At 40.0% G+C, this 20,307-nt stretch overlaps 1 protein-coding gene across 4 annotated transcripts in view; it reads right to left on the minus strand.

Annotated features, from left to right (window-relative positions):
* The window catches only part of atrnl1a (attractin-like 1a), a 325,280-nt gene that overhangs the window by 12,836 nt on the left and 292,137 nt on the right, over window positions 1-20,307 (minus strand). For all 4 annotated transcript variants that reach the window (XM_085296143.1, XM_085296141.1, XM_085296142.1 and 1 more), the window contains one exon: window positions 5,243-5,357. In XM_085296143.1, the coding sequence (XP_085152269.1) occupies window positions 5,243-5,357 (115 nt within the window). The remainder of the gene's footprint in view (window positions 1-5,242; window positions 5,358-20,307) is intronic.

Here is a 20,307-nt window from a genome sequence, read left to right on the forward strand (position 1 = left end):
ATGAAAAGTGAGACGATTACTAAAAAATCCACACATCAGCTTGGAATGACGTCTTTTGGTGATTTACAGAATATCTTTAGTTGAATTGGAAGGTGATGTAGCTCTTCTCAGTAGGTGCTTTTTGATCAGTGTTTTTTGTGCTGATTATGTAAGACTAAGTGGATGCTGGACAGTAACTACATACCTTCCACTACATGGAAATCATGTAGATCGAAGGCATTTTTCTCTTGACATTTGCACTCACAGGAACTCTGAAGTGAAGTACTAGTTGCTGGGTAGTGGTTGGTAATGCAGTGTCGCCTTGTTGTGGTCTTTTCATTTTTTTTTCAGCCTCTTCCTTTTCTTTCTGTGCTTTTTGTGAAGTGTTCTCTATTTTGCTCTTACCTGTCAAAACTATAATTTCCTCTGGCTTTTTTAATAGATTTCAGGTTATTTAGTTGTGTTTTTTTAAAGGTTGATGTTAAGAGCTCTTGTTTTTGTTAGCGTTACGCCTTTTTGTCCATTTAATGACCAATTAGCATACACTTATCTACACCAGTTATAGTGCACCTACGTTATATTAAGCAAGATGAGTAAGACTACAAAAACGTAGCACCAAAAAGTAGAATGGTTCCCAGGTCCAGCAGTGTACACACAGGAAAAAATACCAGGTACTACCTTGTACAGTTACTAGAATTATGGATAAGTTCCTGCAGTCTGAAAGAACCTGTGTGGAGGACATTTTCTATCCCCCGCCTTCGAAGAACAGTAATGGAACATTACAGAATAAGGAAAGAGTAAGCAGGATTTATTCTTTTTTTTTTTTTTTTACAGGAAGCTGAGAAACTGTGAGCTGTAAACATGGGGCTTCATTTTGTTTCCAGTTGTTCTTTCCCCCTCTTACATGTAAAGGGTCAGTTAATGGTAACACCTCGAGGGAGCAGAGCAACGCAGGACAAGAAGAAAACAAAGATGATGCGAAGGAAAGCGAGCTAAAATGGGCACGCTCATCATAGATTCCTCTTGAAGTGTCTTTCACAGAGGGTGGGTGGAGCAAGCCTGCAGTGATTTCACCTTCATACATGCTAACATCAATGGGGGACTGCTGTCTGACCCTACACAAGAGCCTCTCTAGGGAGCATAAGGTTGGTAGGAGAGGAGCATGAGTGTATAGTAGGCGGGAAATTTGTTGTTACTGAAGCACTTTCATGTGGCGTTCTAAAAGTTGTGTTGATGTTCTACATTTCGTTTGTATTTCTGAATACTGTGATTGTCTGTGTGTGCTTATGTGGTAATCAGAGCAACAATAACAATGTCAGACTTCAAACACTGGTAGCAATAACTGCTGTTCCACTGTGATGAAAAAGGCCTAAACATTCTCCAGAGAGCAGCCTGACTGGAACAATGAGCCTCGTATTGCCCTTAATTTTCTGAAAATGAGTCTAAACCTTCTGTGATGAGCTAATGTCCAAAACATCAGGTAGATTAAGGTAGTGAACAAAAAACATCATGCCAATTGTAGTACTTTCATTATAACACATTGCATGTGTGGTTCAGCAGTTAACTGGCTTTTTTTTTTTAAATCAAATTTGTCAACAGTGAATACATTCCTATAATAGGGATTCTGTGTGTGTGCATTTAAAAAAAAATCCCCTCTTGTCCTTGTGAGCCGTCTTTATTCTTTCAAGATTGGGTCGTCTACCAGAGGCCTGGAAGCTTGTATCTTTGCTGTTCCTAGGACTGCGCTCTTCTGGAAAGAGATCTGTTGTTCCCGGGATCTGCTGGAGCCACTTGCCTAGCTTTGGGGTCACTGCACCGAGTGCTCCTATTACCACTGGGACCACTGTTACCTTCACCCTCCAAATCTTCTTGAGTTCTTCTTTGAGCCCTTCGTACTTCTCCAGCTTCTCATGTTGCTTCTTCCTGATGTTGCTGTCATTCGGTATCGCTACAGGTGTCTTCCTCTGCTTGTCCACCACCACTATGCCCAGTTGGTTAGCCATCACTGGTTTGTCCATCTGTATCTGGAAGTATCATCAGGGCATACTCAGCACAGATGTTTCTGTATACTAAGCTTGGTTATGGCGTTCCATGTATGCCCTTGTCTGCTAGCATCTTACACCCTGCTGTTATGGTAAATGGACTGGTTCTTATATAACGCTTTTCTACTCTTCTGAGCACTCAAAGCGCTTTACACAACTTGTGCATTCACCCATTCACACAAGCACATTGTTCTAAGTGCTTTTCTAAGTAGCATTCACACACATTCATACTCCGATGGATGCATCTGGTTAATATCTTACCCAAGGATATTTGGGAAGCCAGGAATTGAACCAGGATCAGTAGATGACCTGCTCTACCGCCTGAGCTACAGCCACATGTGCTGGATTGTCACAGAGGCATCTTAACACAGCCTGCACCTGGGGTCTTGTCTGGGGAAGTAGACCCCAACCTCTATGGATCTTGTAGTGCCATGATTAGCACAGAGGCACTAATCATGGCAGCACAGGGACAAGCTGTTTTGGTCCCGCTTTGTCCAGCCAGCGGTAGGATTTCTGGATATCAGCCAGTTGCTCTATCTGCTGGTGGGGCAAATTATTATTATTGTTGTTGTTATTTATGGACTGGTTGGCTAAGATTAATGGCAGGAAATTGATGGATGGCCTAATGACACACAAAGGAGAAATTTAACATTTCTTGGCTACTTTCTGGTCCTCATTTTTTCATGAAACACTTGTGTTACCTTTAGTGTCTCTAGTTTTCTCTATAGTTAGCATAATTACTTCTGGGTCTTTAATGCTTTATTCCTTCCCCTGTGTTAGACTCCAGTGACTGTTGCTATGTTTTGCAGGATCTTTCAACCTTGAGAAAATGCTTTCTTGCAAAGTGGTCAATTTTCTGTCTGCTCTGTTTGTTTTCGTCATCAAGGTACTCATCGCATTGAAGGCAACACTTCCTGCCTGGAGGAGCAAAAGCCTCCCACACCAGCTTCAGTTACATACAGTCTACTTCAACCAAAAGGCTGTAGGGGGAAAGGAAAATACAAGGGGAGATTAAATATATATGCCTGAGCGAGAAAAGTATGAAAGGTTGACTGAGGTGGAAGATGAGCTGGAGAGAGAGAAGATTGACCTCATGCTGACAGTGCACATCCCTGCAAGCTTTGGTCAGGTCTCAAAGAAAGCACTGCTGTCTTTACACTGATTTCCACAGCTGTTTGGTGGTCGACTGGAGCGACCTGGGGATATCGCATGTCACCCGTCTATAGTGCAACATGAGCTCAGACAGCGGAAAGTCAGGATGTCTCATTGAGGGGAACAATTGATCCAACAGTAAGTGTTGGAGGAAAACCAGGCAGGTCTAACCACATCAGACCAACTTTAACATGCCATATGTCAAGAGTCTTTCTGAATAATTCATTATTCTTCACATACTAAAATTAAGGACATTTTAATATCTTGATTTAAAGAAAAAAACATACATTTTGAACATTTTTCTAGTAGATCAAACACTATATCTCTAATGTGTGTGCATCAGATACAAAGAGATACATGAAAGACAAGAAACATCTGCAATCTAAACATCTGCAGCTCCATAGGAAGGGGAAAGGAACTGTGTTGGCTAAAGCTGGGACTCCAAGAGGAAATGAACAAGCGTATTGCTGGTTATGTGATAAACAGTTGCTAGAAATATCAACTCAACATGAAATTAGGTAAAGTCAACACATTTAAATTTGGTTGGACCGCAGGATTCCTGGATACTGGACAACAAAGGAGCTGCTTTTTTTTTTAAGCCCGTCTTGTCTCGGATCTTTTGCTATCAGAATCATGATTTGAATGCACTTTTTATTTTGTTGTTCAACCCTATAAGATACATTTTTACTTGGTCTCATTTTTTATCTGCCATTGCTTTGATCTTTTCCTGACTAAACCTTATTTGTGTTGCCATCATAATGGGAAAACTTAAGTCTAGGACACTTGAGGGTTTTAGATCTCTTTAGAAGTCTTGAAGCTATAGATGGGATTCTTAAAACCTGCTTAAGATTTTCTTGTGTTGCTCCAAATATTAACAAAAGAACAACTTAAGAAAAAATTAATTAAATCCCAGATTTGTATTTTACTAACGTCAGTGGGTACACTTCGAATCCCGATTTACATGTGCTGAACTAAACACTATTGGATGAGGAATAATGAAACGGCGCTGTTTCTCCCTTAATTGCCACAGATTGATGCAGAGCATAACCTGCACAGACTCTGCACACAGGATACTGTGAGCCCTACCTCTAGGTTTACAGTTTCAACATTAAACTCAGTGTAAGTAGAACACGTTTTTGCTCTGCCATGATTGAGCGTAAGATCAGGGATTGAAGATTTAACCTTTGGGCTATTAAATGACTTAGAAACAAACTACTAAGCTACCCTTCTGCTCTGCTCGTGGCAGCAGTCTGTTCTAATGGTGGCAACCAAGAAACATCAAGACATCTTTTTGATGATGCCATTGATGCCATCACATTTTAGTGTTTATTCTGCTTTTGATTATAATGCCACAGCCTGTTCTACAAAAAAGCTGATGGGGAGCTGCTGCGAGGCACATATGAAGCACAGCTTGCTGCATCTGGATCTTTTTGAAACATCGTTCAGCTCACCTTGTAAAAGATCACATAATGGTGTGAATGCTTTCTGTGGCAGTAACAAAGGAATTCAGGTTTCAGAAACAGCTGTTAGTTTACAGCGGTGAGAATCAAATGAAAGCAGAGAAATAACCAGTGTGGGGCTTTGTATTTGTTATATTTGATCACGAAAAAGCAACTTAGGTCGTTGGAGATGGATGTGTGGACATAAATACTGTGTTGATAGTTGCAACTACTGCAGCTGTTCTTTATGTACAACCTGCCTTCTAAAATTTGCCAGCACAAAATATGGCCAAGGCAGCAGTTTTTTGTTTTTCTTATAGAGAAACTGTGTAAAACTTTAATGGACAATATATTGGAAGGAAAAAAACAAACAACAAATTAGAATTAGATGGAAATTACTACTCCACTCCCTAAACAAAGAAATAAAAAATAAATCCATGCACAACACTGCAGAAGTTTACTAGAAATTTGCAGTGATGTATGCAGAAGGTTCAGGTCCTTAAATAACACGTCAGTGGCAGTTTCTTAGATAACATTGCAAATACCGCCCATCATTCTTAGAATTTCTTAATCTTTTGAACATAAAACATACTGTACTGCATATTGTCTATTACTGTCTAAGGATCTTACCAGACTGTCCAGGTGGAGGTATTCCAGATGGGATTCTGGGCAGGTACAGTAGCACTGTGAGAACACCTGCTCTGCTTCCCCAGCATGGCTCCATGGCTATGGGCTTCGGCACTGCCTACAAACAGAACACACAGACAGGGACAAAAAGGATCAACACATTAAGTATGCAACAAGTAGGCAGTGGTGTGATTTGTATGTACACAGTACTCCTATAGGTTAACAGAACAGCAAGCCAGTCAATTTGAAGGATGTAGCAAATCAAATCAAATCAAATCAAATCACTTTTTATTGTCACATCACATGTGCAGGCACACTGGCACAGCACATGCGAGTGAAATTCTTGTGTGCGAGCCCCACAAGCAACAGAGATGTGCAAACACAACAACACAAACGAGCAAAATACAAGAATGGCCAACCTGAAACTAATAAATATATGTACAATATATAATAGTGTATGCATTTCTGGATGTGTATACTAAATATTTTCCTACGTGTGTGTGTGTGTGTGTGTGTATACACATTTTTACAAATTAAATAGTAAAAAAATAAAATAAAATAATAATAATAATAATAAAATATATAAAATATACAGAGTTGAATATGTGCAAAACAAGTGGCATTTATATACAGTGTGGAGTGCATAATGTTGAAGTTCCAGTAGTGAAGCTGAGGTGTCTATGACGTGTTCAGCAGTCTGATGGCCTGATGGAAAAAGCTGTCTCTCAGTCTGCTGGTACGGGACCGGATGCTGCAGAACCTCCTTCCTGATGGAAGCAGTCTGAACAGTTTATGGCTGGGGTGACTGGAGTCCTTGATGATCCTCCCCGCTTTCCTCAGGCAGCGCTTCCTGTAGATGTCTTGGAGGGAGGGAAGCTCACCTCCAATTATCCGTTCAGAGCACCGCACTACTCGCTGGAGAGCTTTGCAGTTGTAGGCGGTGCTGTTGCCATACCAGGTGGTGATGCATCCAGTGAGGATGCTCTCAATGGCACAGTGATAGAAGGTCCTGAGGATGCGGGGGCTCATGCCGAATCTTTTCAGTCTCCTGAGAAAGAAGAGGCGCTGCTGTGCCTTCTTCACTGTTTTGTTTGTGACAAAACAGACATCCTCAACTCAAGCTGTGGTGCCCAGATCCCTGCTGCCAACATCCCCATGAGCAAAGCTCCCAGCTGGGGGAAGCAGGCTGACTGGCAGCCTGTGGAGCTGCACCTGCTGTGCAGCTGATTTAGATGGAGACCATCTTATCAGGCTCTCCAGGTGAGTGCACAGAAACAGGCGTTAAAATATCAGCTGCACCGCCCCTTCTGCTAATGCCTTGTGTTTTTCTACAAGCCCCAAACACAGACACAGATTTATATATAAAAAACAACTTTGTTTCCTCTGTTTCCATTGATCCATCCATCAAGCAAGCAATCCGTAATCATCAGTTAGTTCTGCATTCAAACAGGTGTTGCGATTGATTTTAAATTCCTGAACACAAACCTTTACCTTATTTAACCACATTTAAATATGGTAAAAAATGAAAGCTATGAAGTTTTAAAAAATATAAGGACACCACATCATCCCTGTGCAGTCCTACTAGGACTCACTACATGTAGTTTTCCTTACTGTCTGTGTAATACCTAAATGTCTAATAGAGTTGTGTTTCCTTTCATCTGAATACACAACAAGGATAAGAGTCACTGATATATTGATCTGGTTTGACCCGCCTGCTGCACTGTACCACAGAGGTCACAGGGATGGACTCCGTTTAGTACTGCAGTCTGTGGGAAAGTGGCATGCTCACATATTGTATGCATAAATACATAATTTTCTTATTACAACTTTTTCTTTCAATTTATTGCCTTGTTTACCCTTTCTCTCTGCTTTTTCTGATCCATCCTCTTTTCCGTGTGGAAATCAGGAGACAAGAACATTCAGAGAATCTGCAAATGCAGTCTAGTTTTTGTGTTTTAATATACACTATTCTGTGTTGTTACTTTTAAAGAAAATTTAAACTGAAAAAATCAAAAAGAAAACTGAAATACAGTAGCAGTTTGATAAAACAAATGAAGACAATATATGTATGTATATCTATGGTATACAACGCTGCCCTGGGGCGCTTCTGTCAGTGCGCCCCAGGGCAGCTGTGGCTACAATGTAGCTTGCCATCAGTGTTGGTCAAGTTACTTGAAAAAAGTAATCAGTAACTAATTACTGGACTCAGCGGTCCTGTTGCTCTATTTTCACCTGTAAAGCAGGAGCAGGGTAAGCGGAGGTTTACCCTGGTGCAGGTGTGCTGCGGTCAGTTGAAGAATCCGCGAATTTCTCTGTGAATTTCCCAGAAGTTTAGGGGTTTTTTTTCGCTGTAAAAAGAAGTTTTCTTCCCACGCACGATGGACGCTAATGTTTTTGTCACTTTTTATGGAATCAAACTCAAAGTAAGGTCAGTAATTGCACGCTTTAAACGCTGCACGCTCATATTCTCTCCCACAATCGATATGTGATCCATTGTTGATCTGCACACAGCTGCTGTCACTAACGGCGCACTCGCTTACATCACTGTCGTGAGACATTCTCGCAAAAAATCACGGTTTTAGTAACGTAGTAACGCAGCGTTCCTACGGGAAAGTAACGGTAATCTAATTACAGTTTTTGCAATAGTAATCCCTTACTTTACTTGTTACTTGAAAAAGTAATCAGATTACAGTAACGCGTTACTGCCCATCTCTTCTTGCCATCACCAGTGTGTGAATGTGTGTGTGAATGGGACTAAGTAAAGCGCTATACAAATGCAGGCCATTTAACATACAGTGCTATGCAAAAGTATTGAGTATCTCATTACTTCAGACTTTGCTTGGAAAATGGGAAATATGCACATCAATTTTTTTAAAACACACTGAAACTTAGTATTCAAAGTTTTTTTTACCTCAAAATTCTACATACAATGACCCATACTGAAAAAACTTGCTTGATTTCTTTGCAAATGTATTTACAATGAAAAACAAATAAAACCTGTACATGACTATTCACAGTCTTTGACATGAAGATCAGTTGAAAATTGCAAATCAAGCTCAGTATCATCCTGCTTCTACTGATCAGATATTAGATGTTTCTACAACTTGTAGTCCACTTCAGTATATTGGACATAATTTGGATGGTGTGCCTGTCTTTATAAGGTCCCATAGTTGACAGTGTATGTCAGAGCACAAATGAAGCCATGGAGTCCAAGAAAAAGACCAAGACAGGATTGCATCGAGGTACAGAAACAATCTGTAGCATTGAAGGTCTCAGTGAACACAATGGCCTCCATCATCCACAAATGGAAGGCGTTTGAAACCACCAAGACTTTTCCTAGAGCTGGCTCCAAAGCCAGTCTAAGCAATCAGGTTAAATGGTTCTTAGTTGGCAAGTGAAAAGGACGGTCACTCAAGCGTTGTTCAGCGGAGAGAGGAGAACCTTCCTGGAGAACAACCATTTCTGCAGCACTCCACCAATCAGGCCTGTATGATAAAGCCTCACGGAAGCTACTCCTCTGTAAAAGGCATGTGACAGTCTGCCTGGAGTTTTCCAAAAGGTGCCTTGAAGGACACTCAAATTATGAGAAACAAAATCCCCCAGTTTAAGGGTAGAACTCTTTGGCCTAAATGCCAAGCATCATGTCTAGAGGAAATTGGCAGCACTCATCACCTGGCCAATACCGTTCCTAAATGAAGCATAGTGGTGGCAGCATCATACTGTGGGGAGGTTTATCATCAGCAAAAACTGGGAGACTAAAGATGAATGCTTCAATGTACAGAGACATCCGACTCCAGAGCGCTCTGGAACTCAGACTGGGGTTAAAGTTAATCTTCCAACAGGACAACCACCTTAAGCACATAGCCAAGATAACAAAGGAGTGGCTTCAATATCATTGTGTGATTGTCACAGACTTGAAGGTAAAAAACCTGAACTCATTTGAACATCTCTGGAAATATCTGAAATTGGCTGTGCACGGACGCTCCCCATCGAACCTGATGAAGCTGGAGCAGTACTGCAAAGACAAATGGGAGAAATGGGCTAGAAATAGGTGTGTCAAGCATGTGGCATCACAACCACAGGTTTTGAGAGTGTAATCGCTGCCAAAGGTGCTTCAACAAAGTACTGAGCACAGGCTGTGAACACCTATGTTTATGGTATGTTGTTTATTTTTCATTTGAGGGGTTGATCAAGTCATACAGAAAATGACTCTTCACATTTGTGTTGCTAAAATTGGTTCTACAAATCATAGGATGTATTTAGTTTTTCACAGGACTGCTTAGAGATGTCTGCAAACTTTTCTTTCCAATGTCTGCACTTTGCGTTGGCTCTGGTGAGTGTTTTGCATAGCTTGGTTATAGCACAGTGAAATTTTGCAGAGTGACATGACTTTTTTTTTTTTTTTTTTTTTAGAAAAATCAAACACATGGAAGAACATTAAATATTAAACACACAAATGCTGAATGCACAATTGCACATTGGTATAATACTGTGGTTAACATGGGCAGCTCAAAGCACAACTCTGTCAAACTGAATAAATTCATAACAGGCCGCTGTGAGAAAACACCATCTGTGCGTACAAAAGTAAATAAAGGTAGCTCTCCAACTATGGGATTACTACGGGTGACCTTAGATTCTAATAACTTAAAATTCAATGAGACTGATTTCAACTCTCCAACACTGAGTACAATGTTTGTATGTTAAACACTGTAAATATAAGTAGTGGGCAGCACAGTGGGCTTTTATCAAAAAAGTGATCAAATTAACAGAGCACTTGGACCAGCTTGGTACAGGACACACACACACACACACAAACTCCCCTGCAGTGCTAATAGGTTTAAGTGCTGGAGTGTACAGCGTAATTAGAAGCTGGAAGCTCCTCTATTTGTTTAGTGTTTCCAGAGTGTCAGGAAATGATGAATACTCTGCTAACTAGAAAGACACATGCACACACTTAACTGAGTTTGTAACTACCACTTCTTATTAGCAAACACTCTTTGTCCTGATTGAGATAATACACAGACAAACAAATGAGTCATTGTTCTGCTGAGGATTGTTAAGTGAGAGGTTGAGGAAGATAATATGGGAAAGAAAGGAATGGCATCAAATGAACAACAGGTGCTTGTTAGACCTGAAAATTACACTTGCATACTTCACTCATCAACATATATCAAACTGCTCACTTTTATTTATTTCCTTCATTGTGGTTTATACTTTTACCTGAATGCATCGTTTCCAAAGCAACAGCAGCCCTTCTGACTGTGTGTGTGTGTGTGTGTGTGTTTGTATAGTTATGGCCCACTAGTTTCTTTAATCTGAGATGCATAGACTGCAACCCACAAGGAATGAGAACACACACTCGCAATCATGTTCGCATTACATCTTGTTTACGAGACACTATTTCCCCCAGGAAATTACTCGTTACTATTGCATGGGGTCATTAAAATTCAAACGTAAGGAAACAGTAAAAATATCTGCAGAGTCACATAAAGGTCACAAGTGCATGTGTTAGGAGCACCTAGTATAAAATATAAGAGGTAAGAAACAAGTTTTGCTTAAGAAAATGTGGTATTTTCTACTTTAACTATGGCTTAAAATCCTTTGGGAACTTCACTCAATATGCACTAAAGTGTCATAAACAGGCCAAAATAGAAAACACGAAAACTTTTACTGTAGATTGTCATCTGTAAGTGATATGACTGCCATTTTCTGGCATGTTCTGATGAAGAAAACACGGTGAAAACATCAGTGTGTTTGTTGACTTGGCCAGAAATTAAAGTGTTAAAAATAAATTTGGTGGCCATGCCAGAGCAGTGGCAGTGGGGTTGAGGTCTAGACTTTGACTGGTTGTTGTAACACCTTGATTCTTTTCTTTGGCTGCAGTTCTTGGACTCATCGTCCCGTTGTGTCCCATTTTGGGCAATACGTTTGCTGTTGGACAGATGGCCTCACACTTGATTCGCACTGCAGGCCTACTTGTTGTTCCTAGAGTATTTAAAATTAGAATGGGAGGCAGAGCCTTCAGTTTTCAGGCCCCTCTTCTGTGGAACCAGCTTCCAGTTTGGATTCGGGAGACAGACACTATCTCTACTTTTAAGATTAGGCTTAAAACTTTCCTCTTTGCTAAAGCATATAGTTAGGGCTGGACCAGGTGACCCTGAATCCTCCCTTAGTTATGCTGCAATAGACGTAGGCTGCCGGGGATTCCCATGATGCATTGAGTTTTTCCTTTCCAGTCACCTTTCTCACTCACTATGTGTTAACAGACCTCTCTGCATCGAATCATATCTGTTATTAACCTCTGTCTCTCTTCCACAGCATGCCTTTATCCTGTCTTCCTTCTCTCACCCCAATCGGTTGCAGCAGATGGCCCCGCCCCTCCCTGAGCCTGGTTCTGCCGGAGTTTTCTTCCTGTTAAAAGGGAGTTTTTCCTTCCCACTGTCACCAAAGTGCTTGCTCATAGGGGGTCATATGATTGTTGGGTCTTTCTCTGTATCTATTATTGTACGATCTACTGTACAATATAAAGCACCTTAAGGCAACTGCTGTTGTGATTTGGTGCTATATAAATAAAATTGAATTGAATTGAATTAGAATCTTTTATTAAAAATTACTTCTATATTCTCGAACAACAATTTCTGAACAATTTCATTTTTCTATATCAGCTTTGATGTCCAAACTTTTTTTACTTTTTACTTTAGCCACAGTGAGCATCTCACGGGAAATGATATTCAGCATCCTGTTATTTCATCACTGTGGTGGAAACACTTTAGAAAGCTGTGGCATCCTCACATGCACTATTTTACAGTTTCTTGAGTCTGGCTTTTTCCCACTTTTCTTGCCTTTGAGGTGCAGTCTTCTCTCTTACATCACTGTCACCGCTGTCTCCGTTTTACCTGCAGGTAAACGGGTCTCATTACAGAGAAACTGGAGGTGGGATAGTATGCAGATTGTCTGCATTTAGTTTGCAGAAGCTTGTTGGCTTAGATTGATGTCCATTCACCAACACAGAACAAAATAGGTTGGTGCATATGTTTTATGAATGGTAATTTTGGATACGCACTTGTTTTTTGCTCAGGGTAAGAACATTTCTATGCAAATCTTAGTAAATGAAACTCCTTGTTGCAGAAAACTTGTTAGCATAGTAGTTTGTGTTACTGTGTTCTTTTTTTACCTGGAAAGCCTTCTGAACAAGTATGGCTTGTTCAGTCTTTCTAACTGTTCTGTGATGAACTTTCACATTGAACATGCTAATTGAGGCCTTTATAGTCTGAGGTGTAGTTCTGGGGGTCTGACCATGGGGAGAAGCTGCTCCAGCATCCACTATTGGAAGGATTGTGGCATTGTGTTAACGCAAACCTGAATGCTCCAGACCAGCAAACTGCTAAAACCTTCTGCTGATGATCAGATATGATGAGCAATGGAAGCAGTAGTGGAGGAGTAGTGATAGAGCCTGGTTCTGCCGGAGGTTTCTTCCTGTTAAAGGGTTTTTTTTCCTTCCCACTGTCATGAAAGAGATTGCTCATAGGGGGGTCATATGATTGTTGGGTTTTTCTCTGTAGGTAAAGCGCCTTGAGGTGACTGTTGTTGTAATTTGGCGCTGTATAAATAAAAAAAGAATTGAATTGAATTAAGCATGTACTTAGTTTTTTTTTTTTTTTTTACAGGACTGGACAGAGTCCTGTGGAAGACATGGGGTTTTCATAAATGTATTAACATGTGTCAAACTGCACTTTAAAACAACTTGCTATTTATTGTGAGTTTGTTTCACTGTCTAAGAAGGCAGAATACATTCTGCAGTCAGGCATACATTTGCTGCTCTTTGTTTTAACATACAGTTGCAGAGTTTATGACCACACCACTCCCTGCCACGACCAGGAAGGGCAACATAAGGTGATTCAAAGATTAACCAATAGATCACACTTGAGACATCTTTAAGGTATTTACTGAGTGAGTACCTTTTACTTGTGAATAAAAGAGACTCATCTTTAAACTTAATAAAGAGATCTTAACACATCTCTAACAAAACACCATTGCCTTTTGCACAAATGTAGACTGTCCTATAGTGCCTTGAGTAGTGAACCTGAATAGAGGAACCATGATATAGTATGAAAAGCTTGTCTACTAGTAAACAGTTACAGCAATGCACCTACTGACCAATATCTGCAAACACACACACGCACACACTGTTTACATTGATTTTTGTGTGAGCAGTGCAATTAGCAGTTCAGCTTAAAAAACATAACAAGCTGGACTATTTTATTTTTCTGTCTAATAGCAGTCTTATCAGTTCTGCAAAATGACAAATCTAATAGTAGTGTGTGTGTGCACAGCGTACAGTGCGTGCGTCTTTCTATGGTATATTGACTTCATGCTAGCGTGTGTGTGTGTCTGTGTGTGTGAGATAGTAAATGACATAGCATAACCAGTGTGACAACTGTAGGAACTTTCTCTGGCTCCTTTCCCAAAGTAATCAAGGTAAGTAAGAGGGAGCGAGGAGTGGGGGGGGGGGTGACTGTGCTGGGGGAAGAGGGGGGTAAACATGAACCAAAGAAAAAAAAGGGCTGAGTACAGAAATTAGTAAGGTTAGAAAGGAGAGTCAGGTGGGTGGTGTCCAGGTAGCAATTTAAGTGTAGAGCAAATTCGTGCTGAGCTGTGTGTGTAGTATAAAAGCTTTCTCAGCTGATAGTGACCGAGTAGAGATGAAGGTTCTGACCTGACAGAGAGAGAGAGACAACACACTCTCAGTGTCTCTTACTCTCATTTTATTTATATTTTAAATATTAAATGTCACTGAAGCCCAGACAACAGCTTTTGCTGACTGTGTGCAATGTTGAAATTGGCTACTTGGCAATACTGAGCTATTTCGCTCCCTCATTCTATAAAGAATTACTGGAAATAATCCAGAAAGATTGTTGTTTTTAAGCATGCAGCTCTTGGAGCTTTGGCCCCATCTTTGGGAATGCCAAAGCTGTCTTGATGTATTTATTCATTTGTTCCATGCATATTATTAATACAATGTAATTTTACAGACACAAAATGATTTTCAGCAATAAAGGATAAAGATTTTGTGCTGTCTTTAGCACAATCTTATAAAGCTATCTGCACACACTGTTCACTTGCTTACTTCTACTCATGTTTGACAGGCAGAACTGTCTCATATCAGATTTTCATTCACCTTACAGACAACTATACTAATTTTGTTTTTTTACTTTGTCACCCACTGAATGGCTTTTACCAGTTCCATAGGTACTCTCCTATGGAACTCTCTACTTTTAAGATGATTTTTTGATAAAGCTTATAGTCAGGGCTGGAGGATGTGACCCTGAAGCTTCCCTTAGTTACGTTGCAATAGGCCTAGGTTCCCGAGAGTTTCTTCTTCTTGATCTTTTTTTCCACTTTCTATGTGTTTATCCACCACTCTGCATTTGCATTCTCCCTCCCCTCACCCCCTACTGGTCACAGCAGATGGCTGCTCCCTGAGCCTGGGTCTGCTGGAGGTTTCTTCTGTTAAAAGATTTTTTTTTCCAACTGTTGCCAAGTGCTCGCTCATGGGGGTCGTCTGACTGTTGGGGCTTTCTCTGTATTATTGTATTACTGGGTCTTTACCTTAAAATTTAAAGTGCCTCGAGACGAGTGTTGTGATGTGGTGCTTTATAAATAAAATTCGATTCAATTGAACCAATAAACAGGATGAAAAAAGGAAAGCAAAAAAACCCCTCTAAATAGTTAGTGACCAGTCCGTAATGTAGATCTCAAACTCGTATTTTTAACGTTCTCACACGAGCGAATCCATAAAGTATGGATTTATATGGACTTTTTTGGTAAACGGTTGGTGGCACAGACGCTAAGGCAGTTTAACCAGCTCCATCTATGCAGTTTCACAACTGCGTAATCAATTCAGGGTCATAGGAGGAGCTTAATTAGCATATTTTCTACATGCAATTTACCAATTTGGCATCGATATCCAAAAGATGTGCGCTAAGCTTGGTAACGTGGCATGCGTGAACAATATGCTAAACTGTGCAAATAAAATCAATTCACAGCATGTTAATTTCTTTTCTGTTAACATTTTACAATAGTTTGAGTGGATCAGCAGAACTGTGTGACAAAAGCATTTTGTCCTACAGTCCTACAGTAAACACAAACTCTAACTTTCCTTTCTCCAAATTAACAGGATGAGGAATATTTTGTCTTGGTAATTAAAAGAAAAACCTCTAAAGGAAACATTTTTGTAAATGAATCTAATATTCAGTGCCATACATTGTTGCTTTCTAATCACACCTTCCTGTGAGAACAGATGGAGTCAGATTTGGCCATGCAGTGTTGTAGCGCTGATGACCCCAGCTAACGTCACTGCAGAGCAGTAGCACCATAATTGCAGCAAATGGTACACAGTGTGTTTATCTGCGTTATCTGTGTGCGTAAGTAAAGTGTGAATATTTTTTTGTGTTCCTGTAATTTTTATTTCATGATTTAGTCAATGTTTTTTTTGTGTGTGTTTTTTCCCCCCTGTACAGAAAAAAAAGAAAATGCTGGTTACATCAGATCACGAAACTGGTTCTGGCTGGAAAACTGCCTTTAACTTTTTTTTCCCCTTGCACCCTATAAACTGAAAAGAAAAAGAAACAGACAAGGTCACTTTACGCTGCACTTTCTTTTAAGTCCATTCCTTCTGTCTCTTTCAGGTTCTTTCCTTCTGCATTTACCAAATATAAGAGCAGAGTAAAAGAGGAAAATTTTAAGATGTTTCAGGAAAAGTGAGGTCATTCAAAAAGGTGTCAGTCTCGCCTCTTTCCTGCTTTTATCTCCTCCCTTCACAGCATCCTTTCTCAGCTCTCCGGTTTGGTCCTCATTCAAATCTCCCTGCTTCTTGTCTCTTGTACTTGTTTCAAATAAACAGTTTTTGCAAAAGTCCAATACCCCCACCCCCATTTTGTTCCCTGAATGAACAATTGTCAATTGAGCAGTGCTTGTAGGTGTGGGTTAGTGTGTTACGACGTTGATAGATATTTTGTCTGTGGCCAGAGGAAATAGAGCCAAAGATTATCTTCCTCTGAATAACTGCATTTTGTTATTTTTACTCTGAGAATGTGCTCAACCCCGGGTATAGCAGAGTGAAACCACAGATGTGGTAAATTGCAAATTCCTAATCCAGACATCCAAATAAGCATGTAAGTAACCAGTGGACAGCAAGCATGGCATGAAAATGCAATCTACTCTGAGGTGAAGAGAAGCAGCCACAGACTGTTGTTTTAGCCACTGACAGAAAGCTGGCCAAATGTAGTACATACAGTATTAATATATAATTCTATCTCAGGTTGCAGTGCGTTTTCTGTGTTTTCAATTAAATAAATGATTGAAATGATCCACCAATCAGCATTCTGCTTTTTTTTTTTTTTTAACATTTTGCACATGCTGTGATTCCTTGGGAGCCAGTTGCTCGCTTCTGCTCTTAAAAATAACACATCTGTGTGTGACACAGATTCTAGCAAGACAGGTCTTTCACACCCAACTTGTCACATATGGATGCTGTAAAAGACACCACTGGTGTCACATTTATCCACACTGGGGAGGCACATTTGTGGATAGCAGCAGTTTTTAGTGCTTTAACTTAATCAGTGACTAAAAGCCAAAGGAAGGAGTTATTAACAGTCATTAACATACTAACAGTCAAAACCAGGTCCAACATGACCTGCCAGTCCCCTGCTGACAAACGGAGGACTTACTCCCTTTTTTGCCCTTTAAAGGCAAACTAGAGGTGTCTAATTTTACTGCAGCTGGTGGACAAAGAACAACTGTGGGATGAACACAGGCAACATCTGGAATAATGGAAGTATTTAATATCAACACACCAATATCCCACACCATTACCACCATTCAGTAGCACTCCTGTTTTTCTTCCCAGGTGACTGGGTTCTGCTGTGGCTCTTTGCACTCAGGTTAAGGTGGCAAACTTGTGAGAAATAGCTACAGGAGATGGTTTTGTCAAGTTACCTATAGGTTTTGACAAAAATGGAGGGATCAAGTCGTTCTCATTGTAACAATAATAATTTTTATATTTTAGAATTTGTATTATGCACTTTTATTTACTGTGTAGTACAAAACTTTTTTGTTTTTTGTTTTTTTAATTTATCTCTTGTTTGAGCAAACAAAGGACAACCTAAGTCTGGAATATTTTTCCTCTCCTACAGGATTTCATCTCACATCTGAGTAGTAGGCTGAATCCACTACACAATAAGTCAGTAAATTTTAACATCATGGACTGTAGCTAGTGGCAGTAGTTGAGGTTCTGCTCTGTAGCACAACAGTGACCTAGCCAGCAAGCCAACCAGCACAGAAACAAAATTAGAAAACTGATCACAGACAGCATCGTTCTCAAAGACCGGTAGAACCTTAGAGTTCAGCAAAGTTGTGAGGACTTGTGTCAGGTATATTTAAACGATTCTAAAATCGCTTGTTTTCTTTTGTGCTTTGACACAGTGTCTACACTATAAGGTCAGTAAAAATGTGCATTCAATATTCAGCAGGAAAATACCTGACCTGAAGGGTCTACGTTTGACATTTCTTAAAATAACAGATGTTTGAAGAGTGAACGTCGGGCCTCAGGATTAGCTGAGACTTGCAGCAAGGTGATAACTTAAATCCCAATTTTCAGAGTATAATTTAATAAAGTGGCTATAGTTCAGGGGACAAACAGATGCAGAAATATGCATATTAACAATGAGATGACCTGCATGTGAACTTCCCAAGGTCTCCCCCCTCCAAATTCCCTCATTTCCTCTGCTTCACATCATTTCCTTGGTTCCACCGTCCTCTCATAGCCAATCTTCACTGTCAGGCTCATCTTACCCATTACTTCCATCACTCTCTGTCTTTTGTCTGTCACTGTGTCCCTCTATTTCCCATCTCATTTTCCTCTTTCTGTATCTCATCAAACTCTCTGAAACTGACACTATCAAGGCATTGCAGAACAAATACCAGATAATGTCCAACAGTCCTGAACATCCCAGCAATCCAGTGACTTTACTGGTCAGAAGAGACCAACAAGATTAAAGATGAATGACTAAAAATTATTAAATATGTCCCAAATCAAATGCTTTCTAACAAGTGAGGAAAATATATATGCATTAAAACTTGGATATCACGTACATCTCAGGAAAAGGATTTTATCTTTGTTCATATCAACAAGAGCCTCAGGGACCATCTCAATGCACAGCAGGATCTTTGCTACGCTGATTGTCTGGTTGTTACACTTCTCACACTCAAATGTTCAAAGCTACTGCGGTGTGTGTGTTTGCACGTGTGCAAAGCGGCACCGATATGTAGAGGGGTGTCTGGCAAATTTTTTTTATCAAATGTGAAAGTGCCTTTGAATCTTAATCGGATTCCTTTATCTTAAACTCCTTATCAAATCTACTTGGGTTTAGCTTTTTGTGCACTGCTAAGTAATAAAAGTAACAAAAGATTCAGTTGAGATAAATTCACCTCATGTTGGCTGAGAAGGCTGAAGCACAATATTTGGAATGGAAATGATATAAAAATGTATAATACTATCTTCCGGATCGTGTCTTTTCCACTTTTGCCTTTTTTGTTTGGTTGTTGTTGGTTTTTTTTTTTTTTTTTTTTTTTTTGGGTATTTAGGCAGTTTTATTATTTTACAGACTTACCCCAACTTTAGGGGGTGTTGGGTAAGCGCCAGGGATTACCATGTGTAGGTTGCCAGTCCATCACAAAGCCAGCAGAGACTTGTTCACACTCACATCATCCACTTTGACGTTTCGAGACTGTGGACTCTTCCATTTAGGACTAGTGTATTCATGCTAGCAGTAGACTAAGCTTCATTTGCCAGTGATCACAAAGGTCGGGGGAGTTTAATGAAGACGTGTGGTGAAATCACAGATGCACTTGTGCATTTGTTAAAAAAAACAAATGGGGAGCCCTCTAAAAAGAGCAGTAGTAAGTGATTACCTTGAAGGAGCTTGTTTTTAAACAGTTTTCAGTTGCATTCTTCTACTGACAGCTATTCTGCTGAGCATGCATTGAGCTTAGGGCTGGGCAATATGGCCTAAACTCCATATCGCGATATAATTTGAAGCACCTGCGGTAACGATATATATCGCGATGTATTCTTTTCTTCTGTATAACGTATTTTACACACTATAAGGCACACTTAAAATCCTTTAAAAATCGAGAGTGTGCCTTATGTATGAATTCTGGTTGTGCTTACTGACCTCTAACCGATTTTGACGTGCAGAAATCTGTTAAAAATGTTTTAGTACAACTTTGGTAAGCCGCACTGCTTGATGGATTGTCAGAGCATTACGGCTGCCGTAGTGAGGAGCTTCGCGGAGTAATCTGGGTCCAAAACTCAGTCAGCTTCAGGTCCCAAAGTCAAACAAATATTGAGAGTTAAAAACGGTCTAAATTCTTTCATCTTTAATAAAATCATCGTTGCTGCTTTATCGGGTGTAACAATTAAGTTTAACATCCAGGCATCCATGAAAACAGAATTTATTAAATTTAACGGAGTTACAAGTTAACAGGAAGTTAGCTCGCTAGATTCCACCTAAACATGACATAGCATGTTCTGACTGAGAGATTTTTGAAACTAATTAAAACGTACAGCTCTGCTACCACTTCCAACATAAATGAAGACAGAAAACTAAACAGCAGTGGCATTTGCAGGGTTACTGAAGTTGGACTACCTGGTATATAATGTTGTGCGATGTGATTGCTAGCAACACAGTTATGTTAGCATAACATTAGAAGAGTGAAGCTGGAGGATGAACACCAACTTTTCTTCCACTTGATAAAAGTTAACGTGAGGGATTCTGGTGGTCAGGGACAAATACAATCGCACAGCAGGATGCTATACACGGGCCAAACTTCAGTCAGGAGAACAACTGAGATTTTTCATCCACAATACGAGGTTAGTTATTAATAAACTGCAACAACATGGGAATAGAACAGCTGCGAGAGAATTCATCATTAATGAATCAATGTTACGGAAGTGGAGGAAGCACAGTTTTTGGCTTTCCCCATATTTCAAAAGTGCTTCATCTCTT

The sequence above is a fragment of the Mchenga conophoros genome, linkage group LG13 (assembly GCF_057382185.1).
Source record: "Mchenga conophoros isolate Kocher_MC1m ecotype Shallow Benthic linkage group LG13, M_conophoros_male_GT1.1, whole genome shotgun sequence".
In the NCBI taxonomy this organism is placed as follows: Eukaryota; Metazoa; Chordata; class Actinopteri; order Cichliformes; family Cichlidae; genus Mchenga; species Mchenga conophoros.